Source organism: Nymphalis io, chromosome 11, assembly GCF_905147045.1.
Source record: "Nymphalis io chromosome 11, ilAglIoxx1.1, whole genome shotgun sequence".
In the NCBI taxonomy this organism is placed as follows: domain Eukaryota; kingdom Metazoa; phylum Arthropoda; class Insecta; order Lepidoptera; family Nymphalidae; genus Nymphalis; species Nymphalis io.
In genome coordinates this window covers 950,885-969,819 of record NC_065898.1, presented here as the reverse complement: position 1 = coordinate 969,819, position 18,935 = coordinate 950,885, and the positions used below count along the sequence as shown (strand labels likewise).

Below are 18,935 nucleotides of genomic sequence, written 5' to 3'. Positions count from 1 at the left end.
ATACATAAGTAAGAGGTGCTTTAAATTACGCTATGATGTCTTGTTACCTATAATAGCATGTTTCTGATACATGTCTGAAATACTCTCCTCACCTCCGTTTTCTCCACCATCTACAATATGGGTACCTTCAAGTCAAGAGTGAAAAGGCATCCTCTAGGCAAGGTGCTCCACCTTAGACTGTATCATCACTTTCCATTAGGTGTGATAACAGTAAAGCGCTAGCTTATATATTAAAAAAAAAGTTATTAAATAAATACGTAGAAAATACTAACTATAGGAAATGGTTGACTTCCCATATTTAGACGTTTTATTTATGTTACGCGATTCTGGGGACCAATTCTACTAATACATAACGATTACGATACGTTCCCGAATAAATTTCAATCCAACTTTGATTATTCTATATTTATTCGGATCGCAACCAAACCGTTATCATGTTAACATATACCGTTGTGTTATACCCAGACTTAATTGTTAGCTTTTATGCCAATAATCAATAATTAAATTAAAGAATGGGAAAACGGATAAACGGCTTCGATCACTCTTCGATTCGATCGAGATAAAATAATAATTTGTTAGTAGAATTGGTCCCCTGGTCTTTTTAAATGGTAACAAGCTTACTTTTTTTCTTCCTTTATTTAGTTTTGCCTGTTAGTATGTGTCGGTCAAATCTTGAAACTTTCTTCTGACCAATTTCACAGAGCTATTTGAGGTAAAACTTTAAAATGCACATATTTGATGCTGGTGACAATAAAATCACTCAAATACGTACTCAATTATAATCGTTTTAGTATAATGTGCTCCAGACGATTTCGCCCACGGCAGCCAAACTCAAGAGAGATTAGCCAGCTACGCAGGAGATATTATACCAGGACCTCCGGGTCTGCGGCCTTACATCAAGCCACTAGTATATGGGTTAAATAAATGATTGGTTTTAATAAATTTTTTATCTTTAAATAAATCTTAACTCTTATATATTTAATTTAAAGTCACATTTATGAAATCGGAATGTGTAAATTATGGATGCAATGTTTACTTTGGTATGAGTGTTGATACGTAAAATTGTTTTTTTCTTTTAGTTATAATGCATTCTACTATTCTACTTTATAACTACAGTTGAATACTTTGTGACACGCAATAAATAAATAAAATTCTATACAATTAGTGATTTAATGTTTTCGAACCAGAAACATTTAATACTCAGACAATGAACCAAGTCGATTTTGTAGTAACAGATCAGGTGATCTCTTTTCTTAAACATGTAAAACGCATTAGCACCGACGGCGTCGACGTTTTACGCGGACACAATACATACACAACATGGAAAGCTAAATAAATTTATCGTCTAAAAATTTACGATGTTGTGTTCATTACAAACTTGGCGTTGTTAATAAAAATTGTATAATGGACAGCAAGAACAGTACATTTGTGATATTATTAAGGTGTACATAACTATAATAAAAAAAATCAGGCGTTATATTCCTAATTGCTTTTGAATTGTTCGTAAGGCATGTGCTAAAGGTGGGGACGAATTTTTTTTTACGTTTTGAATTTTAATAAATACTTGTCACCAAAACCATTGATTTTCCACGTGCTTAATCTTGTGCTCGTGCTTAATTACTGGTGGTAGGGCTTTTACTGGTGGTAGGGCTTTGTACAAGCTCTTCTGGGTAGGTACCACCTACTCATCAGATATTCTACCGCAAAACAGCAGTACTTGAAATTGTTGTGTTCCGGTTTGAAGGGTGAGTGAGCCAGTGTAATTACAGGCACAAGGGACATAAAATCTTAGTTTCCAAGGTTGGTGGCGCATTGGCTATGTAAGCGATGGTTGACATTTCTTACAGTGCTAATGTCTAAGGGCGTTAGTGACCACTTACCATCAGGTGGCCCATATGCTCGTCCACCTTCCTACTCAATAAAAAAAAAATCTCTGGTAATACTCTGAATTCATGTGGTGCTCGTCTAAGGAAAACATCGTTAGGAAAGCTGAGGAGGTTATTATAATATAATACAATATAATACAAACTTTAGTAAATACATAGTTATATAGATAATTACACCCAGACTCAGGACAAACAGACATGTTCATGCACACAAATGTTTGTCCTGGGTGGGTATCGAACCCACATCCTTCGGCCTGAAAGGCAAATCAACCACGCCAACCGGCCCGTCAATTGTTATATATTATATTTGTTTGTAATCGAATGTAATTGATATCTTAAATATAAAAGTCACTCATCATTTATGAATATAATAATCGAATATAAATGAAATCATGCTCGATAAGAACCGCCTTTCACTAGAATAATACTATTGTATTTAGAGTTTGTGTATCGTACTCCGAGCTCTGTCACAACTATCTAGGATCGATGTTATTGGGAATATAAATTCTATAGCCTCTATTTAAGGTTGAATGTTTCTTGTCCCTTGTTTATAAGTCTGCAATGAAATTACAACATATCTTATCTTTATACGATAATCATAATCAATGCAAAATTAGAACATTTGACTATCCCAAGAAATCATAAAGCATACGTGACACGCGCCACGGGTTGCCGACGCTATCTCTTTAATGACTTATCGACGATTCTCTTTTATTTTAATCATTATCAATTATCTGTTATATATAAAAATAGAACTGGAATTAATTTGTTATTTATTCACGGTGTACAATATGACTGTGTTATGACGATAATTCACTTGGCAGTTGGCGTAGCGTTCTGTCGTCATTACATTAATTGCTGAACGCGGGAAATTGTAGAGGACATTTTAATTATATATTTTTTATTTGTAATAATATTGTTTGGATTAATGCCGGCCGCTGAATTTCTCCATCGGACATCGCGTCTAAATTCTATCCACACCATCTCTATGTCTGGATTCCACAAAAGCGCGATTTTTAAGGCATTTTCTGCCTCGCACACTCGCTCTGTAAAACCAGCTTTCGTCGACGGCTTTTCCTAACTGATGTCACTTGCGAACATTAATAAAGCCAAATATGGCAAATATTTGCGTTGTTGCTTTACACTTTATTCGCTTACTTAGTAATATAACTAACGTTGTAAGGTTTTGTTATAATTAAAGCATATACGTTGCGTCAAGCTCGCACATTTTGCGTTGCAACTTCGCATCGCATATCTGTGCTACGGCCCTAAGCTAAGTAATGCCATTACAATAAGTGAACTAAATTTATGTTGGTTTATAAAACATAAATAACCAGCAACTTAAAGAACCTGATAACAGAAAATAAAGATTTAGAATGTGATTAAAAAAATCAATTTCAATTAATTTGATGCAATATTAAATAATAATCTTAAACAGCGCATCCTTCATTGGATCTCTATAAGATCGTTTAGATAAAGTTTATTCAGAATTTTTTTGGTTGTAATATTAACAAGTAAAGGGCTCTTAATGTCCCGATGCTGGTCTAAGGCCACCTCTCTGTTAGAGGAAAATGTTTGAAGCATATTCACTATGCAATGTCATCGCGGGTTGATGTATTCACGGGGCAGAATTTCACTAAAATTAGACACATGTAGGTTTCCTCGCGATGTTTTCATTCACAGACACAAATTAAGCACATGAAAATTTAATGGTGCTTGCCTGGGTTTGAACCGCGAATCGTCGGTTAAGATTCACGCATTCATACCGCTTTGCCAGCCCGTCTTTTTTCGTTTTTTTATTCTTTATAAAAATAAAACAAATTCTAACCTTAAGATTGCAGGTTAATGAACTAGCCACTTGGTCAACGAGCCAGTTAAGTGTCTCCAACTAAAACCTGATTATAAAAATTGTATTAAATACAATATAAGACGTTATTTTTATTTTTAATAACAATATTATAATACATATTATAATACAATACATAACACAATCAGTTATTTTTGTAGCCGTTGTCGATATCTAAACAGTTTGATAAAGATAGAGCCTTGACTTATTTTGCTGTCTCGAAATATTACATCGTTTCTAATACGGACATGATAATAATATAATAGAAATAATTAAGAATTTAGGTTTATTCGGTTAGTAGTTAGGTGTATGTATAACAAGGAGTTATATATGTATATATGAGGAGAGATATGAATGTGTTCGAAGTTAACAAGAAATAATTTAAAATTTTACAAGGTTTTCGTATTGAGTTACCGTCATCGGGTAATTTTTTGTAGTAAAAACATAGAAAACTTTTTTTACAAAAAAAAAAAAATCCACTTAAGTGCTATTTTCAAAGTCGGTATATTTATTTTTTAGAAACTCAAATTTTCATTTAAAATAATATATATCTAACTCTAACACCTCTAACAAAAAGTTTACTGATTATATACTGTAGTATGAAATGAAATTTATTTGTTCAAAACTTAAACGATAACCGATAAGTCGCAATAAGGTTCTTAAACTCAATACATTTGTAACAGATAAACACACACGTAATAATTCTCGAGTCAGGTAACAAGATAACAAATCGCACTTTTTGTAAATATTAGGATACTGATATTTACATTGGATTCAATGAACTTTGTGAAATAGTTTATACTATTGCAAAATAATATTAATATATAATATTTTTATATGTAATACATATTACATGTGCAATTTACTTTATCATAAAAAATACGGTTTTCTAAATAACGGGAATGGAAGGTATTATGTCGTATTTTTTAACTTTTGAAATAGTTACGATCAATGAAAATTTTTAATTCACTATACACACAATTGTAGCTCAATCTGTTACGTTTTAAAACTTTAAGAGTTGTAGCCTATGTACACGGATAGGTAATTAACTCAAAAACATAAAACTGTCAATTACTTGACATATTTTTGTTTCATAACAATTCCTTCTTCCACACATGGGTACTTCTGTCCACCAATCCACTTAGATAAAACTTACTAAGGGAAAATAATTTTCCTTGATACAGGACGGGAGGCGTGAACAGGTATAGAATATTTATAGGTTGTCATATTATATTTTAACTTTACTTTCATATACTATATACTTATGTAATAAACAAATGAACTTGTGAATAAAATTATTACCTATCAATATGTGATCGAGACTTAATTAATATATTATATGTATATAAAATTTTCTTGTTTAGTTGCGTTACATTATGACAATGACCGTGTACAATTGTTATTAGAAAACGGTTTTGGTTTGATTTATTGTATAATGGTTTTGTTTATAGTTTGATTCATTTATCTGTTAGTGTATCTTATAATAATTAAATTGGAATGAAATTCTTCTCAGATAAATTTCTAACATTTATAACAAGCGCCTTGGTTTTAGTATGTTTGGGTTTGATGAAATGCATAAATGGAATGGTGTTTTCTAAAATGCACAAATCACAACTAATATTTTAAAGGGAGTGACAGGTTTTTTTTTTTAAATTAAGTAATGAAACGGATGAAAATGCGGGTATTTTGTAGTTTTACTTATATATTCGTGTATTTCGTTTATGCATCGCTAAAGGGTATGCCTCCGCTATCTCAGTATCAATAAATCCTTATCGTTCCATGACTCCAAGCTTCTGTCAGATTTTGAAATAAGTGACTTCGAGTCATACGTTGAGATAAATTTGTAACGGTTAATTCGTAATACATTATTTATATCAAAATTTTAAATAAAGCTTTTTTTTTAGTGATGTTGAACTTTTAAACCTTTACCCCATATACGTGAGGTCATAATTTATTTAAAAAAAAAAAAGATTTAAAAATGGAATAAATATTGGTAAAAGCCGCGGGGCGCAAGGGACTGCGTGATTGAGGGTGTGTAAAATCTATTACCTAACCTGCGTTTTGTCTGATACTCCTTAATTATCGACAACAAAAAAATGTCGAATCCAGTTTGGGTAAGCGTCTGAGGGGCGGGGCGTAAACAGGACGCGCCGCGTTGCCGCCGAATTAGGCCAAGTTCATAGACAAGTGCAATGCATTCAGATTGTATTCAAATTCAAACTTTAGAAACCTTAATAACTGTTTTGTTAGATCAGACTTATGAAATATCAGCGTCTAATACTTGTTTATGTACTGTAATTATTATTATGTGGTTAAATTATTTATCTATCAAGCTGTTAGGCATAATTTTAGTTTTCGATTAGAAATACAGGTGGTTTTAAGTAGCGATACTAATATAAATAGTTATAATTAGTGGAAAATTTAAAGACTTAATTATATAATAACGAACAACAACATCTATATATATATACGTCTTATTATCTACACCACATTAAATTTATATGTATTTTATAAATACACGCAACGAAGGCGATATACATTTCATAAGCGATCAGCACGAATTTTACTCTTCGGTCTAACCTAACGATCCTCCTTATCGATCTAGTTGGATAATCCGAGGGGTCGCTAGATGGCCGGCGCCGCGAGCTACGCTGACCCCGTACCCCGAGCCCCGAGCATGATCGGAACCGAATGCCATTTGCAATAGTCACGACTCCACAGATAATAAAACCCGTGACACGCCGTGCCCTGTTTAATTAGTATCTCGTTGACCGTTATTGTGTACGAATTGAATCGAGAAAGTTACTGTTGTATTGAGACGAGATGGTTCAGTGGATATAACGCAAATCGAAAGGTCACTCGGTACTATTTCGAGCAAATTAGAAATCTTAAAGCTGTTTAAGTGCTACATTTCTATTAGATATTCGTCTGCTGTTTATAAAAGATTAATTTATTTTTTTGGTTCCATATATTCGTCAGCTTAGACGTGTCAGAATCGTATTGTTAATAAAAAAGTATATATGTATAGGTGCAACCTTCTTAATTTTTTATTCTGGTATTGATTTTCTTAATGATACAACAATGACAGTTTGACCTCATTGTTATCACTCGTTTAGCCAATAGGAGGTGTCTTATATAACACAGGTGCAATATTTTTATTTAATATTATCGAATTGAAAGTATGGTGCGAGTATTTCTTTAGACATGAAGCATTTCGGACAACATTGGCCAGTCCGGTTACTCATATCTAAATCTGATGGAGTGAGACGCGGTGCATACATCAGTACAATCTCGACGGAGCGCTCTTTGGTCGTATCTTTATTACAAATCGATTTATCGGTAGCCGTGGGCACTCGATTCGTTCACGTTCATTTAATCGATATAGTTATCAGAAATAACTGTGTCGTTCACTAAATTGAAAGCTGCGCCTGCGCAGTGGAACAGCTCTATTCGCCAAGACTTTACCGGTATTTATGTTGGAAATTGAGATTATAAAATATTGTTTTTTATTTTAATAGCATTTTTTTAACGGGATTGTCAATTGGCGTTAGCTCAGAAATCAGTATGCTCAGAAAATCAAATAAATATTAAAATTATAATTAGAACACTAATATTTCCAAGATTGGAGCTTTCAACATTTTAAGATTATAAAATGTTATCTAGTAAGTATTTCAATTTATAATTCACTTATTATTTACGAGGCTAGATAGTTACCGTTAAGCAATTTATCTATTTAAAGCTTAGAACGTATTTGTTGATTAAGTAAACAGATTATACGTAAAGTAATACTTCACCATGTTATCAATACAAAATTCTATAATTTATTAATGGGATAGTAATCATAAACAAAAAAATATCTTACTTAACTTCCTAACTAGTACTCTTTAATATAAACTCGATTTAATTTAAATTTCCAATAGGCGGGAATAGCTTGACGGAATAATTTCCAAACATTATACACATACATATACGGATTATCAATTCCTTTACCGTTGTAACTTTTTTTTTTTTAATGTGACTTTCTAGGAATTAATACAAGCTATGTAGAATATATCAAAGATGAGTTAAAATCGATTTCTATGTCACAGGTAACAATTATGAACACATACATCTTTTTCGTATTTGCATTGTTTTATTTGCATATCTGTCAATTATGGGCTTCTTATGATTTTAGTTATATCATTTTGTTTAAAGAATTTGATGAACTTCATGGATTTGATTTATATATTGAGTTTCATTAAAATAACACGATTTAAAACAGATGAATAATACCACATACAAAACCGCAAACACCGAATGAACTAATTCGAAAGTTAAAATAAATTTAAATGAATCGGATGATTGACAGTTTGAATATTCCTCAAGTGAATAATTTTGTCACAATAGTGATTTTTGGAGAGAAATTCGTGCAACCATTTGACACAATCCCGATGGTTCCCCGCGCCGACGTCGCCCGGGTATTCCCACGGGAAAGTGGCTTGTTTGTTAAATCGCGCTCATGTTGGCGATCTACTTAACCACGTCCTACGTCTGTTTGTCGTGACTTGTGTGACCATATTTATTTAATTTGTCGTGTTGGGAAGTAACTTTTGTTTTAATTCATATATTAAAATTTAAACATTTTACTTGTAAGCCTTCGTGTCTTGCGTAAAACTCGCCTAGGTGGACATCAAAGCCTCAGTTGTTGTAATAGCAAACATCAATTATTTGTATTGTTTTGTTCCGAATTTCAAAAAGAAAAAGAGTGAACAATTGTAATTAGAGGAGCAATCTAATTTTTGATTAATTAATGATAATATTATCTATTTTATACCAAATAAACGAAACATGAAGCACCTGACAAACGTACAGAGCTCTTGATACTTTTTACGTTCATCTTTCAGATAGCATCTGAGTTATGTAAACAAACGTACATGTTTGCTTTTATATTTTTCTAAATTTATACGATAAATAATAATCTAATTGCAATAAGTTTTTCTCATGTGTTATTTAAAGTTAGACCGTAACGTAACATCCGAAATAACGAAAAACTTATACAGCGTATTTGGAAAGGTCAAAGTTAAAATTCTCTAAAGAATCACATCGATATGGTATAAATTACGAAAAAGCTATTACGAATATCGAACAAATGAATTATTATCATGTTTTCCGTAAAATAAATTACTAAATAAATTTTCTCAGCAGCATGATATGGTTAACCTTTGCGAAAAGTAGTTTAAAATGCGCAGGATATATATTATGGGATTGACTGTGCTTAAAACCAGTAATAAATACAAATTTACTTTTTACCTAAATGGATTGCATTCGAGGAAGAGAATGCAATTATTCTATCTGTACTCACGTTGCAAGTTTAAAAGCAGCTCCACTGACAGGAAAGCTGAAAGGAAGCTGGTTATCATGGACCTGGTGTAGATAGCAATAAGATAATAGAATGACCGGAAAATATAAATAAAATGGAATTGCTGATGAAACGGCATGTGGGAAATAACTGAGGATATAGATAGATAGAAATGAAAGCAAGAGAAAAATACTGCGCCGACCCTAAATAAATAGAATAAGCCAATAGATGATGATAAATGATGCAATTTATATGGTTTTGCACCGCCTACAAATTTAAGGATTATAATAAATCGTTAAAAGTAATTATTATTTTTCAATATAGTGAAATTATTCATTAGTATGTCCGTTACGTTATAACTAATAATAATGTTATTGCACTAATTTAAGAAGCACCGCAACTCCAATGAGTGCGTACAACATTATTGAGTAATCAATTCGTATAAACATATAGCCGATGGATGTTGGAGAATTTGGCGAGCATCCTTGAGTAGCATTAATGTCGATGATACGGTATTACCGTTATTCATTGCGGCAATTGGACGAGCACGTGAGACGCATATCGGTAACGAGATAACGTCTCCGCAACTTGGGCTCCGATGTATTTTGGACGATTCGCATATTGATCATGTGTTGGGTTGAAATTACAGTACATTGTTTTTTACTTTTCCCGTTATCATTATAAAGTATTTTCTTCTGTTTTCAATGATTTCACAAGTTTTTCTTTACCTTGTAAATAAGTAATAAATTGATCGTGCTGTCAATATTTCCGACATAATTTATTTACTTATTCAGAGAAAATATTAATTTTTTTAATTTTTTCTTGGCCTCCCTTAAAAGTCTCGTCAGCTTATTTTGGTGCTGCTTAAACATAGGTACACATATATTTAATAATAAAAAAAAAATACTTTGTGTATTGTTATATATTTTTTATTAAATGAATAATACACAGGCAAGCTCTCAATAAAACACAGCGTTTTTAATTAAAAAACAAACAATTAAATAAACGACTTGCAATGAATGTCACTAAAACCTTAGTTATTATGAAAATGATTAGAGATGAGTAGTTTTAATGGTTCATTAACTTATTATGCAGTTAATTGCTTAATTACGATGAATTTTAGAAATATTCGAGGTGAAAGTTATTTAAATAATTAAGATTGACGTCACGTGACGTAGAAGTTAATGGGATATGTTGATTGTTATACCACAGCGATTACTGCTAATCACTACTAAGTACTAACAGACTAGACTCGAAGTGGTGACATGACTCTATAATGTGCGTTAGTGAATGTGAATATAATTTTAAATGATGACCGTCTATTTTTTTTTTTAAATAAACTGAACTATAATTAAATTAAATTTAATATTGAAATCTTCAACGAATGTTTGCAGAGACTGTTCACAGTACATGAAAAGAGCTTACGTGTTACGAAGCCAGAAAAAGGAAGAAACGATAAAACGCGAGGCGGTCGTAAAAGAATCTCTTTAATGGCTTCTTGATCAGCTCAGCGCCATAATATTTATTGGATGATATATTATTTTTTAATGTGTTTTCTCCTACGACGGTTACGGGAAATGTAAATGTAAATGTTGACTGTAAAATATACGTTAAGAATTTTATAGATGATTAAATCGGAAACATTTATCGCTAAATTTAGATTTTTTGTTCTCATTATTATGTTTGCACACGTCAGACTCGCGTTCCTGAGTATATTTAGTGATACCATTACTCACGATACGCGCAAATAGTACACACGAATATGTAATTTTTTGGTAAAACATAACTTTTTCACGCCTAATCGACGTCAAACCCGCCACACTAGATTGTTATTATTTGGCCGTATGCCGATCTAATGTTTACGTGTTGTACAAACGGTTGGCATTATCTCGAGCGGCGTCAATGAATCGTGTTCGACTCGCGTGCCCCGAATCGCTTGCGTCCTGACACCGTTCGCGGTTGGCCCATGTTATCTTCGACCATGTGGAGGCTGCAGCGGTGCATAATGCACGGAGAGCGCGGGTCTAGGGGCGGGGGGAGACGCGGGCCCAGGGGGACGCCTCGCACCGCACGCCAGTCATTCGCATCGCGAGCGTCGCCGGTGACGCACGCATCGTCTCTTTAAAGTCCACGCTCTTCCTGTCTCCCGTGAGACGGCGTGCGTTGTCACCATCCGCGCATAACATCGCCGGTGTAAAAATAAAGCCGGCGACAGACGGCGGTGTCTCGAGTTAAATTTAAATGATATCGCGGACGTCGTGCCGGTCTCGTCTCGTACGCTCTCCGACATGAGACTAAGTATGTGAAACCTTCGTATCAATATATTCGATCTGCCTTAATTATATAGCGTAAGCTTCGTTTATTTAGAACTCTCGAGTGTTTACAAATGTGCGATCTCTTGCGAGCATCTGTGTTGGAAATGTGTCAATCTCGTTCGGCGATTCGCTTTCGATGATTTGTGTTCTTAAAGTGGTCAGATTTCCGTTCTGATTTTCACATCGTGAGAGGTTATCAATCCCTGTTTTGGTATTTAAGATGGGCGAGTTGTAAGTAGAGTCTAGAGATTGTTAATAAGGTCTAATGGTCGTGATAGGATTGTATAATTAAATGATAAATGAGTAACAATACATTAATAGCTATCTTGTGCTTACGATTATGTGTAACCTTACGCTCCGTTTCAACTAATATATTTGATATTTGTGTTGATGAATAATCTCGTAATTTGTTTTTTTTTCAATTTAGTCCAAAAATCCAACATTTTTAAATATTCTCTATGTAATGGTAAATTAAAGAGTTTGTCGAACTGTCTCGCCTGATTTACAATGCATAAGATATCATTACATCAATGCTGTCCACATTACCGACAGGGTGCAATTTAATTTACTCTCGAAACCAAAACAATGCAAAATTATATATATATTTTTTATATAAATTATTGGTGAATAACACTAAACTTATACAATTTATTCCATGTTTTATTTTTATTTTAATATCTATGCGCCGCAGAGCTCTACCTGCCATCCCCATTGTTGTTCTTAAAACCTTTTGTTGTGTGTCTCACGCTGTCCTCGTATGGGTCGAAGGGCTGACTGGTACCTGTCGAGCGAACATGCCAAAAAACTTAAATTCTATTCAAGTATATAAAATATGAGCATCAATCGCTTTCCAAATAAGAAAAACATAAAACCTATGCATCGTTAATACTAGACGAAGTACTCCGCGTATAACTAGAACGCATATTTCCGATACTTAAATATTTATCATCCGATTTCCTTCTAATCTCACAATTATCGTTATTATTAATAATTTGTAATTGTCGATAAGATGTTGATAACAATGTTGGGAACTCTGAATCTTGTGTACGTAAGAGGCGCATCATTGGACAACAATTTACATTTGCTCCCTCTGACTGCGTCGCAGGATGTCCGACATCCTACATCCTATCTTTGAAGATTTATAGCGCGCAAAATGTAAACACATTGCATCTCTAAAATAGAATTGGAAGTTGATTTTATTGTAACCGTATTTCGTCTGTTTTGGCGAAATTAGTTAAAAAGATATGTTTTATTTACTATACAAACGAGATCTTATTGAAATATATCCTTTTTTCCATGTATATAACGACAAATTCAATAGAAGTGTTAACTAAAGTAATATCTCTAATTTGCATTTTCATTTTAAGTAACAGAAGATATTAAAATATTATATTCTGTATTCTTAGTAATGTTTAGTCAAGAGCCAAGCTCAGAGGTTACTGCTGATAGATATTTATTTATTTATTTGATAAATGTATAAGTAACCACATTTTTACTTCATAAAAGCATCTGTCGTGGCTATGAAATAATCAATTTTATGTTTTGACATTACTCTAATATCTAGTCTATCGTATTATCATATAAACTCAGCGATTTAATTAAACTATTAGAAATAACATATACATATAAAGTAAAATGAAAAAAAAACTAATCCTAAGTTGGGTACTAACAAACGATAGACTTTACTTTTTAACATAACTCTTATATGGTTATAAATGTTACGTTATGTAAATGTAGTACCGCACGATATACCCTAGCTGCGTTTCTGCTAAATAAACTCGATTATGGAGATCAGCTAACTTTTTAGAAATTGCCATATATTGTTTGCTTAAGTAACATACTGCTAGAATGTATCCTTGAAAACAACTATAGTATTCGTCTGATAGAAATTTATTTAATATAATTTTAGTATTATTTTTTAAAACTTATGTTCACCAGTGGCTTCACCCATATAGGTTAGGTTATTAGGCCTATGTCCTTCCTCGGGGTTCAAGTGTGCTTCATAGCGAATTTCATCAAAATATGTTCAGCGTTTTAGCCCTAACAGACATATATATAGGTAAACATACTGGCAAATGAGCCACTTGAAAGTACTAACTTTAAGCTCACTATTGTCCATAGTAGACGTTAACGCTGTAGGAAATAATAAGCATCCCTCACATCACCAATACGTCGCAAACTTTGGGTACTGAGGTGTTATTTCACTCGTGCCTGTGGTTACACTGGCTCACTCATCCTTCAAACCGGAACAAAACAATACTGAGTATTGCCGCGTGGCGTCGTCTGTCAAGGACGTCTTGCGCACGGCCCTAACGCCAAGTGAAATCATTTAAATGACAGTGTAAATCACATAGATGCGTTAAATTGTTTTAATTTAACATTTTCATATTAAGACTGACAAGTCTAGATAACGAAAATTTGAATCGAATGAGTATCTAATATATCTGTTGTATCCGTGGAGTTATATGGATTTAAGTAGAACCGAAAATTATAATTATGTGTTTGAGTATACAAATTGAGCATATATTTAACACCATTGGAATCATAAAGTATTTAAATATCGACTTTTGATATTATCATTCTGTGAGTATTATGTACAATTTGATTAATGTAACGGACAAATAAAACGGACGAAACAAAAGAAGATTAAGTAAATTATTTTATTAATAGTTTTTCATGTAAGAATAAATTTGAAAGAATAAAACAAGGATTTAATATAAATTTAAGTATCTGAATTATTCTAATTACGTCGGCACGTTATTCAGTATATTGCTTCTTTAAAGCGCGTTTTCTAACAAGTAAACCTCAACTAAACGACACATTATAGAGAAAGTTTATTAAATCGATTCGTGGCATAAACTTACTACACACTTACAATTTATATAATAATAATAATATCCTGGCACATTTTTCACACACGGCCATCTGATCGCAAATTAAGCTTGTACAAAGCTTGTGCTATGAAAACCAGACAACTGATATACTACATATATGACTTTTCTTTTGTAAATACATACTTATATAGATAATTACACCCAGAATCAGGACAAACAGACATGGTCATGCACACAAATGTCTGTCCTGGGTGGGAATCGAACCCACAGCCTTCGGCGTGAAAGGCAAGTATCTACCAACCACGCCAACCGGCTCTTATATGAGAGTATGTAAACTATGACGACGATGCTAGGAGCTTCTACGTCTTCTTTAGTGTTGCAATGATTTATCTTCAGAATTTTCATGTTTTCCTGGTACCTTACCTTACATTACTAATATCTGACTAAGTTATTGGTGTGTCATAAACCGGTAATTAGAACATGTGTTTTCCTTTTAAACTATTCAACGAAGTATCCTCTATATTAAATATTTTCATAGTAATAATATCGCGGCAAGCGCGTGCTGGTCTTGACGTTCACCTGATATCCTTATTCCAACGTTACCAATTGGACAGTTCTTAATTTAGTCTTTAAATACAAACCGTTACGGTCCATTTTTAATTGATCGATACTAATTATCACTTTATCATTAAACAAAGATTGTTGTTTTTATGATTAAATTAGTCGTTACTGTCCTTGTAAATGTGTTTTATAAATAACTTTATTATGCATTGTATATGATATTCGTTTAATGACAATCTTTTTAATGATAAACTTAACGATAATTTTTCTATACGTAGTTATCGTTAGTTAATTTCTTCTGGCAAAGTTGTTAAATATTCCGATAATGTGACGTGGTCCGCGTACCTAGTTATGTAGAGATATAATAACAGGTCTAATTAAGACGCTCGCATATGTAAACATCCAACGCTTTTGCACGACGTACGTTTCTATTTTATAAGTATTTCTGCTGCATTTCCGCATCCGTGGCAAGTGTCCAAGTTTGCCTAGGTCATGTTAACGTACATTTTATACCGTTTTAAAAAAAATGTAAAATAACAGCCTGTGAATGTCCCACTGCTGGCCCAAGACCTCTTCTCCATTTTGATGAGAATGTTTGGAGCTTATTCCACCACGGGTCAAATGCGGGTTGGTGGGATACACATGTGGCAGAATTTCAGTAAAAATTAGACACATGCAGGTTTTCTCACAATGTTTTCCTTTACCGTCAAGCACGAGATGAATTATAAACACAACACAACACATGAAATTTCTGTGATGCTTGCCCGGGTCTGAACCCACGATCATCGGTTAAGATTCACGCGTTCTAACCACTAGGCCATCTCAGCTTTACCTTTATTTATTTCTATATTGTCATTTAATAATATTCCGTAAAGTAATACTACCTCTTCCTGCTACCTGTTTTAGTCTGAATATACGATTGATAAAAAACACATTATTTCTGTCTTACTACGACTGCGTCGTTAAGTGACTAGCTTATAATTTCAGACCCTGAGGGTCAGGGAGAAACTTGATGATGACCTGTAAAAAAATATGTTGTGGTAGACAATTCTTATTCATTATTATAAATTGTTATTCACTTTAAAATAATATGAATAATATATAGATATAAAAGTTGTAATGTTGTTTTAAAGCCTGACTCAAGGAGTCCGGTTTTATGCAAATTTTGCACTTAAAGATTTGTTTATTTCTGTTACATTAATTAAAATCGAAACACGAATTAACTGAATATCTTAATTTAATGCGAACGACACGAGTCGTGTGATCTCGAAACGTTGACGCGCTAATTTATTAAAATTATATTTAAAATAGTGAAAATATGTGTATTTTTAGTAGTATCTAAAGTCAACTCCAACATATACTTACAGTATTGTTTTTATCAATTCTAGGTCGGGGCATAGTGTGCGAGTGCGCAGGTGTGAGCGCGTGCCCCGACGGCGCTCTCAACGGCACTTGCACCACTCAGCCCGGCGGATACTGCTTCGTGACAGTCGAGGAATTATATGATGAAAATGGCATTATGGTACCAGAGCGAACCGCGGGCTGCTTGCCGCCGGACGAGTCTGGCTTCATGCAGGTACATTAACGCTACATATTAAAACTCAATTTGAAATGTTATCATATTAAAATTAAACTTACAAGATTTTAGCGAAAATGATATTTTATTTAATAATACTTATGGTACACTTCTTTTTATTACAGTGCAAAAGTTCACAAGTACCCCATCAGACTCCAAAAGTAATAGAATGCTGCGAAAAAGACCTCTGCAATCGGCGTCTTCGGCCACAGTTACCGGAGCCACCGCCCGACATGACGGATGCTCCAGGTCTACGTCCAACCGCACCCACGAGTCAGACTATTTTAATGGCAGCCGCACTATGCGTCGCGTTGCTCGCCTTCCTCGCTGCGTTCTGGCTGCTGTTTAGGAGACGTCGCAGAGGGTGCAAGAGACCTCCATCGCCGCCGGCTCCCACACATCATGCGGAAATTTCTTCGGGCTCCGGGTCCGGACTACCTTTGCTCGTGCAGAGGACAGTCGCGAAACAGATACAAATGGTAGAGTCCATAGGGAAAGGCCGCTACGGCGAGGTCTGGCTAGCTCGCTGGCGCGGCGAGAAAGTCGCCGTCAAGGTTTTTTTCACCACGGAGGAGGCTTCCTGGTTCCGAGAGACTGAAATCTATCAGACGGTGCTCATGCGACACGAAAATATCCTCGGGTTCATCGCGGCAGACATCAAGGGAACCGGCTCGTGGACTCAGATGCTCCTGATCACCGACTACCACGAGAACGGATCGCTGCACGACTACCTCCAGACGGTGGTGCTCGACACGAACTCGTTGATGACGATGGCCTACTCCATAGTCAGCGGCCTGGCTCATCTGCACATGGACATATTCGGCACGAAAGGAAAACCCGCAATAGCGCATCGAGACATCAAGAGCAAAAACATCCTCGTGAAGAGGAACGGGCAGTGCGCGATCGCAGACTTCGGGCTCGCCGTGAGGTACGTGGCCGAGCGGAACGAGGTCGACATCGCGCCCAACACGCGCGTCGGCACGCGGCGCTACATGGCGCCCGAGGTGCTCGACGAGAAGCTCGACGTCACCAACTTCGAGGCGTTCAAGATGGCCGACATGTACTCGCTCGGGCTCGTGCTGTGGGAGATGTGCCGGCGGTGCGCCACGGGCGACAAGGCGCAGCACGTGGAGGCGTACGCGCTGCCCTACCACGAGCACGTGCCGCCCGACCCGTCGTTCGAGGACATGCACGGCGTGGTGGTGGCGCGGCGGGTGCGGCCCGCGCGGCCGGCGCGCTGGCGGGCCGAGCCCGCGCTGGCGGCGGCGGCGGCGCTCATGGCGGAGTGCTGGCACCACAACCCGCCCGTGCGGCTCACGGCGCTGCGCGTCAAGAAGACGCTCGCCCGCTGCCGCGCCGAGGGCGCCGTCAAGCTCGTGTGAGTCTCATCGCAGTATTGTTAAGTTTACTTCTCTCCTACCGGTGATTTCGTCTCCGCTTCGTGAAATCTGTCCACCTGCCGGAATCTCCTCAGTTTTGGTTCGGACCTTATTTTAAATTACTGATTTTTTTGTAACATTGTTAACTTACGTATTATTTAGGGTAAGGATGGTTTTGTAAAAAATAAAAATTGTCTTCCGTTTCGACGAGCGACTCGCTCGATGGCAGCTCGGGGGGGAATGGTTGTATTCGTAAAATACTCAGATTTACAATCTGGTCGAGATGAAATACGCGACATGAATTGTGATATTTCGACAATAAGATAAATGATTTTATTTCAAGTTATCTCGTGTGAAACGTTGGAATTCGAAAAGAGTTAAGAAAATGTCTGAAAGCAACATCGCGTATTAGTTCGTTTGTACTTAAGGTGATGAAAAGACTAAGATTGTGGAAAGTATTAGCGAAAGACGGTCAAGTGCAGTGTCTTATGAGATGCCTTCGATTAGTATTAACATGACGTTTTGTATTGCGACGCTCTCGGTTTGGAATTTGATTTCACTGACACAAGACGCAAAGATATCGTGATATAATCACTCTGTAGTAATATTTCTTTCAAAACATGATTTATTACTAAATGCAATTGAAAAGTAATAAAATCACAAGTATCGTAATATAAGTATATTTATAATATTTTGTAAATAAGAATTAAATTCACAGATAAAAAATGACCGGAACGAAATTCCAAACCGAGTGTTCGCTAGCATTTAGTGTGCGTGCGCGCGCCTGTACAGTGTTGTGTATATATAGTGGTAGTTTAGTACCTAATACATGTTGCTAATTAAGTTACAAATAAAATATTAATGGACAAACAATATGTTTTTTATTACATACTCATAATTTTATTTATTTCCTAAAAAAAGGTGCTCCTAATAAACAATTTTTGAATGAATGAACGAATTAAGTCAGTGTCACTCGAGATAGTGTACGGATTCTAATAATGGATACATCCAAAACTTTTCATACATTTTATTCTTTCTATTGTTCATTTTTTTTTTCAAATATAGTTCCGTAACCGTAACAGCCTGTGAATGTCCCACTGCTGGGCTAAAGGCCTCTTCTCCTCTTTTTGAGGAGAAGGTTTGGAGCTTATTCCACCGCGCTGCTCCAATGCTGGTTGGTAGAATTCACATGTGGCAGAA

At 35.3% G+C, this 18,935-nt stretch overlaps 1 protein-coding gene across 3 annotated transcripts in view; it reads left to right on the top strand.

The window, feature by feature from the left end:
- Nucleotides 1-18,608, top strand: part of LOC126771617 (bone morphogenetic protein receptor type-1B) — a 103,830-nt gene extending 85,222 nt beyond the window's left edge. The window contains exons 1-3 of one of the 3 annotated variants that reach the window (XM_050491601.1): nucleotides 11,164-11,368; nucleotides 16,169-16,356; nucleotides 16,482-18,608. In XM_050491601.1, coding sequence (XP_050347558.1) covers nucleotides 11,359-11,368; nucleotides 16,169-16,356; nucleotides 16,482-17,738 — 1,455 coding nt within the window. In that variant the 5' untranslated portion in view covers nucleotides 11,164-11,358 and the 3' untranslated portion in view covers nucleotides 17,739-18,608. Of the gene's footprint in view, nucleotides 1-11,163; nucleotides 11,369-11,426; nucleotides 11,617-16,168; nucleotides 16,357-16,481 lie in introns of those variants that run through there. The other 2 variants (XM_050491604.1, XM_050491603.1) reach the window with 2 other exon arrangements.
- Nucleotides 18,609-18,935: the final 327 nt, after the last annotated feature.